The 14,538-nt window shown below is 53.3% G+C and overlaps 1 protein-coding gene across 1 annotated transcript; it reads right to left on the bottom strand.

The window, feature by feature from the left end:
- Positions 1-10,480: 10,480 nt before the first annotated feature.
- On the bottom strand, positions 10,481-13,119 carry LOC116103246. Its single transcript, XM_031388942.1, has 5 exons — positions 11,791-13,119; positions 11,575-11,709; positions 11,363-11,492; positions 11,157-11,284; positions 10,481-11,064 (listed from the first exon to the last, which is right to left on the bottom strand). Exons 2-5 carry the CDS (start codon positions 11,627-11,629, stop codon positions 10,865-10,867), a joined length of 513 nt encoding a protein of 170 aa, XP_031244802.1. The 5' UTR covers positions 11,630-11,709; positions 11,791-13,119; the 3' UTR covers positions 10,481-10,864.
- Positions 13,120-14,538: the final 1,419 nt, after the last annotated feature.

Here is a 14,538-nt window from a genome sequence, read left to right on the forward strand (position 1 = left end):
GGACCAGCCGAACTGCAATTGCCCAGGTGGCTGGAGGCTCTTCCGGGCCATCATGGCCTCTGACCTTCCTGAGCAGGCCATACCACACCCTCTGGGCTAGTGTCTTCCTCAGCCAGATGGCTCTGGCAGCTCGGCATCCCCCTTCTGCCCCATTTGTCACTAGAAGAAAGGCCTGCTTTGCCTGGCCAGGGTTCCAGGAGGTGGTCTTTTGCTCATAAGTCATTCATAGCTACAGCTCTAGGTCCAGACGGTCTTGATTCTAAAAAAAGGACTGTGTAGAATTTCTGGGGGTGATGAAGGAGCCCAACCCTCTCTCTACTCACTCCTGGATATGGTAGGAGTCTCTTCCTGCATAGCTGAGGCTCTGAGACCTGCACATACCCCTTTTCTTCTCAACTTGAGTGTGCAGAGCTTTACAGCCTCCATTTAAAGCCTGCCTGAACACTGAGGCTTTCTAGGTATACCTAGAGGCTTCTAGCAATACCTAGACTATGGGTCCTCCCAGCCATCTGAGTTTTCTTCCAGGGCACTGTGATTCTGATTCTGTATCCTCTTAAGCAGAAGCTAGCCCATCCTTCCCATCCTATTGTGGGTCTGGACCATGATGGTCACAGCCATCTTACAACATAGCTGAGTTGTTTTTTTTTTTCTCTCTCTCTCTCTCTTCCCAGTATAGAGCACCCAAAATGTGCCAGAGGTACTAGTGAACAAGAGCTTGGATGTATGTTTGGGGAGAGTGCCCCTGTGGCCTGAGTCCTTGGAGCTTTGAAATAGTTGTCAGGAACATCTGGAAGCTGGGCTAGCATTACTCGTACTGCTCTGTATTCCCTTCTCTTCTCCAGCTTCAGTGTCTCTGAGGGAAATCAGTATCTCCTTTCTGGGGACTTCCTTGACAAACAGCGTAGTGTGGTAAGGGAATAGTTCCTTTGCCGGTTCCAGCCCTGGGTTCAACAGGACAGGAATGGAGGAAACTCCATTTCACTGCCTCCTCGTTATCACAGAGCCCTAGAAGTAAAAGTAGGACCATGTTTCCTGAGGCTGGCAAGAGAGGTCTGAAATTGGGGCCTTGGCGTTAGGACTTGAGAAGCAGGCTGAACGAGAGCACATTGAAGCCCTCATTCCCCAGGAAGGATTCATGTACTAGGGAAAGTGGGAGTCCTCTACACAGTAAGGTTAGTAGGCTTCGCATGTTCTCCCTGGTCTCAGAAGCTCCTGGTTACCTCTCCCACAGAGGCCACGGAGTCAAGGACAGGAATGTAGGGCCACACTCACGACGCTGAGGGGCACTCCTGGCCTGCCTTTTGCACCATGACCCACTGTTTGTGCAGGGGGTCGGGTCTTTGTCCTGTTTGAGTTCTGTTTGTGCAGGGGGTCGGGTCTTTGTCCTGTTTGAGTTCTGCGGTCAGTGCCCTAGGACTTTATCCTTTACATTCCTGTTTGCATTTCCTGACTAGGGAGGGACTGTGGGCTGAGTTTCTGCTGATCCTAGCAGTGGGACCATTTTACCTTCTAGAAAGTTCCTCCTCTTTTTCTCTATGCTCCATAGCTGGTCCCAGGAACTATCTTTTGGTTGCCCTCTGAAGCTTAGGGACCACTGGTTACCTGTACCCATGTCAGATGTCATAGGATGGTTGGACCTATAGACAGTTTCTTCTCCTGTAGAGGAGAGGGCCAACACAGTGAGGTACATGGTGGAGCTGGTATGCCAGTCTTATCACCTAAGTCCCTTTTATCAGAGGCCTAGCCAACTGTGTCCAGTATTCCAACTTGCCTTGTCTCTACGCTCTGGTGGTGGGAATCCAACATCCAGTGCACCCTCTTTCTGGTACAGAAGGCTGCCACATCCTAAGTTCTCATCTACAGAGTTTCTGCGGTGTCCCTAGCTAGTGCTCTCTCCCATGTCACCCCAGGTAAACTTATGGAAGTCTTTTTGGATGGAGATGCCCAGTCTGGAATGGAAGTCTCAAAGCCAAGAGGCACAGAACAGCCAGACCACACCAAGCAGCTTTGCCTGCATGGGCTACATACATAACAACAGTTAACTAGGTCATGATGTACTATGGGAGCTGCCTGGTCTTGCCTGGACACTAAGTTTTAAAGTTTAAAAATAGGACCAGGCTGGGCAGTGATGGTGCACTCCTTTAATCCCAGCACTTGGGAGGCAGATTTCTTAGTTCAAGGCCAGTCTGGTCTACAGAGTGAGTTCCAGGACAGCCAGGGCTACACAGAGAAACCCTGTTTTGAAAAACCAAAAAAAAAAAAAAGACCAGGATATTACTCAGTTGATGGAATGCTTGCTTATCATGCACCAAATCTTGAATTCAGTCCTCAGCACTATGTAAACCAGATATGGGGGGACATGTCTGTAATCCTAGCACTTGGAAGGTAGAGGCAGGAGGAATAGGAGTTCAAGGTCATCTTCATCTACCTAGTGAGTTGAATGCTAGCCTCAGCTGCATGAGACTGTCTCAAAAAAAAAATCAAAATAAGCAAATAAGAATACATCTGTGCTAGTGGAGTAGGAAGGTGAGGGTTTGTGGAGCTAAAGAAAAATAAAAGCAGGAAACATGGCTCATGTTCCATGGACTGGTGACTGTCAGGGCTCATCAACTGGAGGTTAGGGCTGGTGGGAAGCATGCGACCTTTCTGACATAGTCTCTCTTTCTGGAACTTTTCCCAGAGGCACCCTGTTTACCCCTTTCCTATTTTCTACAACTTTCCTGCATGGAATGGGGACATTGCCCTTCAAGAACAATAGTGCTCTCCTGCCAATGTTTAGCCTCCTTCTCTGGCTCAGGGGTGGCTAAGAGTCCTCACACCCATTCCCACCTCCATGAATACTAGCCTTGACTGCACCCACTGAATTCTATGGGAGTCTGGGCTCCATAGACTCTGCTGCCATTTTGAAAGTGCCACCCTGGTGGAAGAAGGATGGGTTTTTTTCTTTCTCCGGATGTGAGGACCTCAAGTTGAATCATAAGGAGCATCACTTGTTAACAATACTAACCACCAGCATGCTGCCTATTCAGGGCAACCCATTTCTGAGCTATTCACTGATGTACCCAGATTAGGGTTTGGAAGCCATCACAGATCCCATCAGGCAGATGTGAACATGCACCCTTCTTAAGACACCAGGAAGGCACTGGCCATGGAGTTGAGGCATCAGATATAGATAAGACATGTGTTATGGGACTCACAGGCCTGTATGAAGGGGGCACACAGATTTCTTGTTTCCTAGGGGTATCTAAGTCCTTGCTTGCCAGTCTCTTTCTAGGGACCACCTAGATGAGTTGGGAGTACTACCAGCTGGGTAAGAAATCTCAGAGGACTTCTCTCTTGGAGGACTACCCTTCCATGCCTAGTGAAGCCAGGTGGATAGAGATGGGGGGTCTTCTTCCAGGCCCAGGCCCTTTTGGTTACCCAACAAGGCTACCCTGAGGCCTTACCTAGGCAGGTAGGACCATAAGGTTTGAAGTCCCTTTTCTTGGAGACTTCACCAGTTCCCAGAACCCCACCATGAGCCTGTACCCTTGACTTGAGCATCAGGTCAACGCTTAATCTTATTATCTTGTCTCTTTCTATGCCTGCCAAGTTTTGGCCCACAGATCTCTGGCACTGCCCCCCTGCCCTGATGCTATATAGGCTGCCAGTCCCTTGGCCAATGCTATGCCCACCCAAATCACAGACTACATTCTGTCATAGCTAGGGAGTTGGATGATGGAACCTCATAATGGGGAAGGATAACACCAGGGACTTTCAGGCACCAAGGGAAAGTATAGAAAGCTAGCGGAGCTGACAGCCTTGTGTGGGGACTGCTCTGTAGCTGCACATCCCCCCACCCCCTGCAGGTACAAACACGTAGGAGGGGGAGGCCAGGGTTGCACAAAGCTCTACAGCCTGGCCTTGACTCCCACGCCCCCCTCAGCCCCCTCTGGCCCCTTGCCCACTGGGAAAACAGCTTTTTATCTCAGCTGCTTCTCATGAACTGCAAACAGCCACGTGGCCCATGGGGCCCCCTCTTGGCACACATGTACTCTGCCCCACGACCCGAGGGAGAGGGAGGCCATTCACCCTCTAGTAGGGGACACTGCTGACTCTGGTGAGGGGAGGGGTTCATGCAGGGCAGAGCCAGGTTACAGCTCTCACAAACAGAGACCACTCCATGGGGCGGGGAAAGGAAGGGCGAATGAAAGGACAGTTGTATCCAAGGCCTGCTCCTGGGGAAGGGCTGTTGGAACAGAAAGGCAGCCAATGGGAGTTGGGATTTAGTGACCATTGGTAGGTTTCTTCCTACTGGCCCCAGAGGGCTCTCACTCCCTGTTTGTCAGCTCCGTCTCCCTCCGCGCCTTTGGTCCTCATCGTTCCTCTCCATTTTGCCTTTCTGTTCTGTTCCCACTCAAATGTGCTGTGACCCTATAAGGGCTCCTGGGTATGGCTCACTGGTGCTGAAGGCCACTGGGCAAAAGACTATAGAGGAGGCAGGACAGAGGGCACCTGGCTCTTCTCCTTCCTGTCTCTCTCGCTCCTCAGCCAGTGGGGCTGCTCTGGCCTAAGGACCCCACTGCTCTTTAGGGAACCCCAATGTATCTATACCTCTTTATAAAAGACTTCTAGCTTCAGGTAGGCCAGGATTTTTTGCTCTGGCTGACTCATTCTGGTCCCAGAAGACTCCTGGGAAAGGAACAGCAAATCAGAAGCCCAACAAACAGGAAGCTCCCACAATGGTGGTAGCAGTGATGGTGGCGTAGCTTAGAAAGGCGAAGCTGATCTGCTCAGCTCTCCTGGGCTACGTGGAAAATGTACCCACTCCTGGTGTTGGCCACCACTTTGGGGACTGTAGCTCTCTGGGGAGGAGAGGCCCCCCCTTCTGGGTCACCATTATCCAAGTGGACACTGGGAATTGAGAACTTCAGCTCCTCCCTGTAGCTGGGGTTGGGTGGGCCTATTAATCTGTAGAGGGATAGGCAGGGTTCTGGTCACTGGAAGGTCATGCATGGACTCCAGAGTCTGACACCAGGCACCATAACCTTTTCCCAAAAAGCCTTACTCTGAGGGGAATGACAAGGCCAGGTGGGCAGGGATGGTCATCACAATGGCTCTTTGGGCGACTTTCTGACCAGTGGCTCCCCCATAAGAACTTAGGGTCAGAGGAAGCAAGTCTTCAAGGCTGGCCCCTGTGTGAGAGACCCTAGAGTCCCTTTAGGGTTCAGGCCCAGCCTTTGTTCTGTGCTGTGTTTTTGACTCCATAACCATAGGCACAGACTGCAGGCCTCTGTGACCCCAGGGCCTCTGGCCAGGGATGCCTGGAGGGAAAGAACTGTCCCAGGTCCTCTGAGGTGGGTGAAAGAGCAGGAGGCACCAGGAAGTTATGGTACAGCCTCCACCCCCCAAGACCCTAACAGTGGGCCAGTGTGTGGGACGAGTGAGGTGGGGGCCCAGGCGGGGTCGCGGTCCCGCTCCATAAACCCTGGCCAGCCAGGAAGCTGCAGACATGGTGGTGTTGACACAGGAGTGAAGTCACCAGTAGCCAATGGGGAACTTGTTGAGGGCTCTGTGTACACCTCCCTTAGTCCCATGGGCTTTGCCACGCACGCGCACAACCTGAATGCCACCTGAATAAACCAGTCTTTCCCAGCCTTTCATGGGGCCCCACTGTTCCCTCAGGCCCCATCCCTCACAGCACTACCCCCCAGCCATCCACCCATGAGAGGTCGGCTCAGATTCATGCTTTAAGTCTATTTTTCCCCAGATGCATGGACTCGAGAGTCTAACACCAGGCCCCATAACCCTACCAGTCACTCTCTAGTCCTTTGTGGCCCTTTCTACTCAGCACTGTACCCCACGGTCCCTCCTGGGAAGCTTCTTTCATTTGTCACCTGGCCTTAGTCTATATCCTGGAGACCTGATGCCGACCCTCTAGTGCTAGCTCTACACTCTGTCAAGTGCTCTGAGCGTGCCCAGGGAGGTTCCCCTGCTTTTAGGCCTTTCACCATCCTTTCTTTCAGTTCTCCCCTCACAAAGAAGGGAGTCCGGCTTTTATCACTTAATCCCTTCTCCCACATGGGGTGCCCACGAGGCCCTGACTCTATGACTCTCCATAGCTCTGCCTTTTTACCTGGTTCAAAGTGAAGGGTTTTTACCAATCTCCCCCTCTCCTTACTGTAATGCCTCTCTTGTGAGATCCCTGGGCCTTCCCATTCAGGTAAAAGATTTCTGCAAAGCCGGGGGTCCCAGAGCTGAGCTCTTCATGGACCTGCTCCCGGCCTCTCCCTGGGGTCTGCATGGTGTCCTTTCCTTGGGGACTTCCCTCTTGCACCTATAGCTGGGTTGGGGGGGTTGGCATGTGTTTATCTCAGAGGTGTCGCACAGAGGGTGGGGGTAGAGCCTCCTGAACTTGGCGCCTGTGCTTGTTTATGGGTCCAGCCCCCGCCTCGCCTTGCACTGCTCCCCATGGCCCGGCTACCCGCCTGCTGTCTTGCCAGGTGTGGGGTGATGGAGCTGGGCTCCCTAAGGACAAGGAGCACAGTGTCTGCTTTATTTGCAGGCTCGCGCTGACAAGGAACAGAATACCCAGTGACTGCTTCCAGGAAATGGCTGCGGGCGGGTGGGAGCCTGAGGGAGAGCAGGCCCCTTCCCAGCAAGCCTTTGCAGGTGGGCTTCCAGGAAGGGCCCCTGCCGGCTCCCCTCAGCCCTGGAAAGGGGCCAACAATGTCACTAGGAGAGGGGGGAGGAGGAGAAAGGAGAGGAGAGGAAAGGGGAGGGATGGAAAGGAAAGGAAAGGAAAGGAAAGGAAAGGAAAGGAAAGGAAAGGAAAGGAAAGGAAAAGAAAGGAAAGGAAAAAGGGTGGGTAGCTCTGCTGACCCAGCCTGGCTATAACAGCCTGAAGGGAGGCCAGAGCTGACCACAGCTCCTTCCAGAACCTTCTGTTCCCCTTTCTGGAGATTCACACAGTCTTAGAGAAGGCCCTAGTTTCTCATGGGACATGCGTGCGTACGCACGCACACGCGCACACACACACACACATACACACAAGTGTGCACACACATGCATGTGCATGTACACCCTTGTGCACACATGCAAATGAGTATTCTGTGGAGAAGCTGGGATCTTGGAAGGGGACAGTCTTTGAGCCCAGCCCCTGGTTCTGGTCAGATGCTGGTGTGCACGGCTAAAGAGGACCACATAAATCTTTAGACAGGCTCCCAGCTTTCTAGTTCCTTTGGAAAGGAGACCCTCCTCTTGCAGTTTAGACAGGGGGAGGCCAACCTCTCCAGGCTCATGCCACGTTTGAGATTCTGCAGGGTGTGCTGCAGTCAAACCCGCAGCCCCCGGGGCCTCAGAGGCCTCCTTCCCTGCACAGTATTGGAATGTTCTCTACTCAGTGGGATAGCAAATATCTTGACTGCTGTCCCTCCCCCATGTCCATGATTCCTGCCTAAAACGTGCTCTTGGGTTACTCAGTTCAACCTGAGACATGAAACCACAGACACCCAACACAGTCAGCTCAAGGGTACACTTTCCTGGAGGCCTTTGACCACATACACCCCCACAGAAAATCCTGAAAAAGGACAGACCCTTTGCCTCAGCCTCAGTACCAGCCACTGGCCAACTGGTCAGCACACAGATCCTACCACAGATAGGCCAGGGTATATAGGTGAGGCCGTGTGGCCCTCAGACACACAGACATACTCACCCACAGCCTATGCGTCCTCAGGGACAAACCCTGAGTTATTACTGCGGCCACACCACCACATGTGATAAGGACTGTCTAATGGAATACTCTAGTCTTTGTCCAACCTTAACTTGTCACTGAAACATGGCTGGGGAGGGGGGGTTGGGTGTGTGAGGACCCCCGTAGTTCTGTGCTTGCAGGGTGGGGGTTGTGCTAGGGACCCTGGGCCCCATGAAGATTTGAAACATCTCCTCCCAGGCTGTACAGCATGGAGCAGCCAGCCCCTCCCCACCCTCCCCACAACCCACCCTGGCTGGGGTTTGGGGATGAAATTCAAGCCCCTGTTAGCTTCTCCGCACAAGGAGGGGGGTGGTTGAAAGTGCCTTTGGGTGGCAGGCTTGGAGCCTGTCTAGCAGCCCTCTCTAAGCCCCTTTTCTAAAAAGCAGGAAATCGGGTTGGGCTAAAGGTAAACACATTCCAAACTGTGGGCTGATGGAGGGGCTGTGCTGGCTGGGGGCTGGGGGGCTGGGCCACCTCTGTTTTCCCAGCCCCTACCCCTGGGTGAGGCTCTTGAGGCCCAAGACCCACAGGCACACCTGTTTGCAGAGCTTTGGTGATTTGGGGGCATCTAGCCCCCACCAGCCTGCACTTTGAGGTCCTACCCCCCACACATCTATCCAGTTTTTCTGGGGGAAGCTCCTGGGTATGACTCCAGACACAGGCTTCAGAACTCTCTGCCTTAAATAAAGGAGGGTATGGATAAACTCAAGGTAGGCCCTGTCCTGTGACAGCCTCACTATCTGTGACCTTCACAGGAGTGGTTCGAGGACATGAACGGGTGAGAGAGGACAGGAAGGAGCAATTCCTCCCCTGCTACACTGGCACCCTCATCTCCCCAGATTTGTCTTAGCGTTGTCTCCTGGGTAGAACTCCAGGTAGGAATGTGTGATTCCAGCCCCCTACACCTCAAAGCCTGTGTGCAACTCACATTTAGCATGCTAGGCTCTGCAGATGACCAGGAAAACAGGGCCCAGAGGAGGTACCTCATGTCATTCCTGAACCCCATTTCCACTCTGCAACTCTATTTCTGTGTCTCTTAGACAAACTCTGGGCCTTTTTGGGGACCCTTACCCCAATCTTCAACATCTGTCCCCTGGGGCTACCTTCAGTGCCTACTAGCTGTTCCTGCCAACATGTCTTGTACGGCAGCAGCTTTTGTCTTCTGAGCCTGGCTTTTGCAGGGTTAGGTGGTCAGATGTTTGTCATAAAGGCTATTTGTAGATACCCCACCTCCCCACCCTACAACAAGCTACTTTGTCACTGGGGCAAGTAACCTCTAGTAGGGTCAGGAAGATAGGCATGTTCCGACTGGAAGCTTTTGAAATCCTCTTTGGAGGTGATCAGAGAAACACCCACATGTAATTGTGCCCAGTGGGTACCTAACCACCCCGTCCAGGAAGACCACAGAAGGCCCCCTCCCAGAAAATTAGAGGGCAAAATGATGGCAAGAGAAAGGGTTGAGGAGGGTCCAGAAGAGAGACTAGGCATGTGGTAGGGTGGGGAGGAGCTGGCCCACTGCCCAGAGGGGGTATGGGGCGGAGAGGGTGGGTGTTCCTGACAGTCAGTCCTGTCTGGTCTTTGTCAGCTGGAGGAGATTTTCTTGACTGCTGTAAGCACTGGGGCTGGGGGAGGGGGATGAGAGCCAAGGACCCCAGCCTCTTTTTTTTTTTTTTTTAAGTTGCTCTTCAAGTCCCTTCCCAGTATCTGCACAGCTAAGAGTCTAGGAGCTGAGAGGCTAGTAGGAGGCTCAGAGACAGAGGGGTCAACTCAACCAGTTGCTGTCTCTATGAGGACACTAATCGCAAACCCATGGGGTGCTATGCTTCCACCCTAGGAAGCCAGACCTCAGTGACAGTCCTTCATTTACCTGTCTTTCATGCTGACCTCCCTATCCTCCTTGGATATTCACTGTACCCTGGGTTCTGAGTTACATTCAGACTTGTGCATGTCCTTGTCTCTCTGCTATGGCCCTTCGGCTCCTACCCACAGTAGACAGCAAAGGGAGGGTACCACTGCAGGCATCTCCGTGGGCTCCAGTCCAGAGCTTAGCATGCTTGGAACAGGAGAGGGAAGCCCAGAAGCCACCATGGACCTCTTTATGCGGCTGTGGTCTATGCAGCTTCATGTATAGCTAGCTGCCTACCCCTTACGAGCCTCACTGCAAGGAGTCAGATTCACTTTATGCCTCTGCATTATGCCTCAGGAGTTGAGATAGGTGTGAGGACTTGGAGTCATTCAGGAAGGACCCCGGAGTAGTGTAGAATCCAGGTTTCTGTTTGGGCCCACCATCTCTCTCATTGCTAAGGATGTTCTTCACCCCACCCACCCACCCCCATCTTGAGGGACACCCCCCTCACAGCTCTGCCTCTGTCTCCACGTGGCACTCTGCCATTCTCTACTTGTGATGTCTACTGCTTTGCCCATTCCTCAGGCACCATTTCATATTCATAGGCCCCTTCCATACCATAGCTTCTTGGCATCTCATGATCCCCCCTCCCTGTGTGCCATCCCATGGGCCCCCTCCCTGTGTGACATCCCACAGGCCTCCTATCCCATTGCCACCCACCTTTTCATAAGCCATTTCCTATTCCCCATTCCATCCTAGAGGCCCTCCCCATTTCATAATCCCCTTCATTATGGGTGCTGTATCCCATCCCTTTTATTCCCCTTCCCTAATTTCTTTCCCCTGTCCCCCAGCTCCCCCTCCCACCCCCGTGAGTCGCATTATATTGAAGTCCACGAGACCAATGACTGTAACTGTATTTATTGATGGACCCAGGACCTCTGGTGAGGCCCTGGTGAGGAGGGGCAAAGGATGAAGTAGGGCATGTTGAACACTTTATGATGGTACTGCTTCCAGACTGGGCGAGGGGAAGGCAAGGCCTCAAGCACACGGCCACACCCAGTTGCCCTCAGATAGAGATGGATGACGGGCGGGCACTGGGGCGGCATAGCCAAAGAGGCCTACACACTCGCTGTATACATTCATACGGAGAGACTCAAGGCTATCTCCGGGACTCCAAACCAGTGCAATCGACTTAGTGCAAATTCAAAAGGGGGTAAGTGGGGAAACAGAGTCACGGATGCTTTGAGTCTCTCAAGCAAAGAAGGAACAAAAGGAAAGAAACAAAGTTACAGGAAAGGAGGAAGAAGAAAAAGACAGGAGGGAGATGATGACTTCATCCCGGGGTAGAGGCTTGGCTCCAGGATGATGTGGGTGGTGGTCTCCCAGGTCAGGCAGAGTTGGCCATGAAGATGGAGTCTCAGGGGTGGGTGGGTGCTATGGGTCTGCTCTTTCAAGATGTTGACACCGTCTGTTCCTTCAGCTTCACCTGCGAAGAAGAGAATAAAGACAAATGAGGTGGGGCGGGGGGTGGGGGCGGGAAGTGGGCTTGGCAAGCTTCCAAAGAGTGCCCTGGCTCACCTTCGAGCCGATTCCTGAGGCAGGTAGTGTAGTGGTTCTGAGTGCAGCATATTCTTGATTCAGAACAAGACGGACTTAAAGAAGTCCCCGGATTCAAAGGCCCAGACATGAGCTGGGTAGCACCATTTCTGTGGGTGGGAGAGAATGAGACCCCTGCCTTTGGCAGTCTGCCACGCCCCACCCACATGGGGCAGCAGAGTCCTCACCTTTCATCTTGAGGGTTCAGGGTAGGGGGAGGAGGATCCAGAGAGCAGCAGAGATGTGTTAGCTCTTTGGGAAAAGTGAAAGAACAGACGGCTTCTACGGCAATGTCCCACGGCGCCAGACAATGGTGTTCTGCAAAAGACAGAATCCTGAGTGAGTGGGTGGACAATTAGGTGGGTGAGCAGGCTAGCCCTGTGGCAGGGAGTATGCTCACCAGGAAGGCTGGATGACTGTCCTTCTGTCCTCTCCATCACACCGGACCATGTCATGTCTTTCTATCACGTTGACCACACCTGTCATCCTCGCCTTCAGTGACTGGCAGGCACATCCACCTCTGCTGGAGACCTGGCTGCAGGGAGAAGTGAAGACATGAGTTAATTGGACTTGCATGGGAGGAGACTGGGTGACCACGAATGGGACAGACACTTACCCTAGTCTCCAGTCCGAGCTCTCTGAGACACCGATCACTGCTCCGTCGCTGCCCGCAAGGCCCTCCTTGGCCACGGACTCTGGAGGCCAGTGCCTCGCTGGCTCACCACCCCAGCTGCTTTACCTCGCTCTACCTGCACTCAACCTCCCTCCCTAGAAACTCATTCATTCTGCCCAGCCTGCCTCGCCTTGTCTGGCTTCATCCTGTGCCCTTGACTCCCCTGGAAATGTTCTGTCTGTCATGCCAGACCCAGGGACTGAGCGGTTAGGGCATACAGTGCACCAAGTCCACTGTGGGCCCTTTCCGCACCAGTCCCTGGGCCGCAGTGCCTCATGGGAATGGTGTGTCTGCAGGCTGGACCCACTGCAGCCTCCTTGCTGTAAAATCCCTCTGGAGTCCAATACCTGCAGCCCCCACTCCCCTCCTGGTGACACCTTGCACTGCCCTTCTTTCCCGTTCTCCGGCCATGGAAACTCTGGCAAAATTGGGAGTTTGCCAGAGCCACTCTTGAACCTTCTTCTAAATGAATTACGGTGGGTGGGATGTGGTGGCGGCTGGGGACCCATCTGTGTCTTGTGACCCCATCTTGCCCTGTTTGACCCCAGCCTAGAATGCTTCTGTTCTTGCTGGATCCCATGGTCTCTGCCACTGTCTCCAAGGACTCCTATCACCTCCTTGGAGGCAGCGGCCTCAGTCTTTACTGGCAGCCCTGCTCCTCTTCTTTCTTCTCTCTAAGTGCTCTTTCCACCCCAGGGTGGCCAATGGTCCCCCAGCCTTCTTCTGTCTCGGCTACCCCCGAGACGATGTCTCCTTTGCTAACTGTCCTGCCTTTCTATGTGCCATTCTGCTGGGAGGCCAGCTGCTTCTTCTCACCAGCCTCACTCTCTAAACCTTCTTTTAGAAGGTCAGTGCAGCGAGGCCAAGAGAGAAGAAGGAGACTCACCTGCCTAGCAGACGGCGGTCCTCACCTGCCCACCGCTGCCAGCTACACCTTCACTGCCCAGGTCTGGGATCGAACCCTTCCCAGCAGCTCCCCTTTATCCGACCAGCCGCCACGTCCTGTAACCAAAAGTAACCGGGATGAATGTCTGGCTCCCCATTCCTCTCCAACCCTAGCTCAGGCCCTTCAGCCAGCCCCACACCGATGTTTTCCAGCCTCTGTGATGCCTTTGCTCTGCCTGAGCTAGCCCCTCAGTCATTCAACATTCCTGCCAGACTCCAGATGCCGAGGTGCTCCTCGGACCCCACAACTCTCCTCCAGCGCTCCCATCTTCCCCAGTTTCCCCGATACCCCCCACCCCCACCCCCCACCCCCCTCCCACACCCGGTGCTTCGGGCCCTCTAGCCCGGGCTTTTTCTAACTGGGGTGGCTCCGCCCAGAATTCCCGCCCCTACTCTGTCAGCCAATCAGTACAAAGCCCCGCCGGGGCCCCCGCAGGGCCCACCTCCACCCTGGATCGTTCCAGCGCACGTTCGCCTCACCCCGCACCCGCACCAGTACTGAAATTCTCCAAAGACAGCCTCACCACAACTCCTACTTTGGAATCATTTAGACAGGGTCTGGCATTGTCCCTAAATATCTCCCTTGAGGTTGAGAACATATAGCTCCATAGCCTTCTGGAGCCCTTCATGGAACAGTGGTGCCCCAGGCACCGTGCCACGCTGAAGCTGCACACTTCTCAGTTTGTATAATGACCACAACGGGAATTTGAGGGCAGGGGTCTCACGCTGTCTCAGGAAGTATAAACTGCCTACCAGTGGCCATTACTCAGCCTTTGTCCTAGTCTGCTTGACTGACCTTATCTGGCCGCTGAGGTTTCAACAAGGTAGTAGCTAATTTGGGCGCTCCTCACCATCCCCTTTCTGGCCATCTCGTTTGTCAGTACTCTCTTGCGATGAGTTTTATTAGTTACCTCACAGTCTGGCCTTGGTCTCCCCAACCAACCAGAAGTACAGTATGCTACTGAATCAATCAGAGGCTCCCTTTCCTACTGAAGTACCACTATCAGTGATAGAATGGGGACAGGAGACATGATGCCCTGTCCCTCCAGCCAGGTGCGGTATACCACTCCTCTTAGCCTCTGTTGAAAGTTTTGTGGCTGTAACCCAGAGTCAACATCCACAAATCAAGGCACCAGAAAGTAGAACAGCTCTAGATGGAAGTGACTGGAGCTTCAGGTGTGAGGAAAACTCCAGGGCTGACCAGTCATGACTACCCTGCAGGTCCTCATGGATGCGAGGTGCAATAGCACCTTGGCAGATCCTCAGCCCAGTGGCTGCAAGTCAGATGAGTACTCATTTCTGGCTCTTGTCTTGGGCGATCCCTCTTCTTTACTCTGTGAAAAGCCCTGGTCATAGCCGTGGGTGGACCCTAAGTTATGATACTGACGGACACCTCCAATTTGGCCATAAGTAGACCCCAGCCTCTGTTATCTTGGCGCTGCAATGTGTGAGTTTGTGCTGTCACCTCGTGGTGGTTGTGGCTATCTCTGCGCTCTTAAACAAACGATCCTTTTCAGAGATTGGTATATAGGATGGAAAAGTATTACCTCCATCTTCTGATGAACCTCAAGAACCCTGGCAGCATCAGCAGACCAAAGGCTGAGGGTTGACCACCACACGTGGGTTGTTCAGTGGTCTGGTGGCAGTTGGCCCCTGTCCCTCATCACCCCCCTACGTCACCCTGCTATACTCCCCTATACTCCCTACTATACCCTCCCCATTACACCCCCACTATATGTCCTGTCA

Source organism: Mastomys coucha, unplaced genomic scaffold, assembly GCF_008632895.1.
Source record: "Mastomys coucha isolate ucsf_1 unplaced genomic scaffold, UCSF_Mcou_1 pScaffold21, whole genome shotgun sequence".
NCBI lineage: Eukaryota > Metazoa > Chordata > Mammalia > Rodentia > Muridae > Mastomys > Mastomys coucha.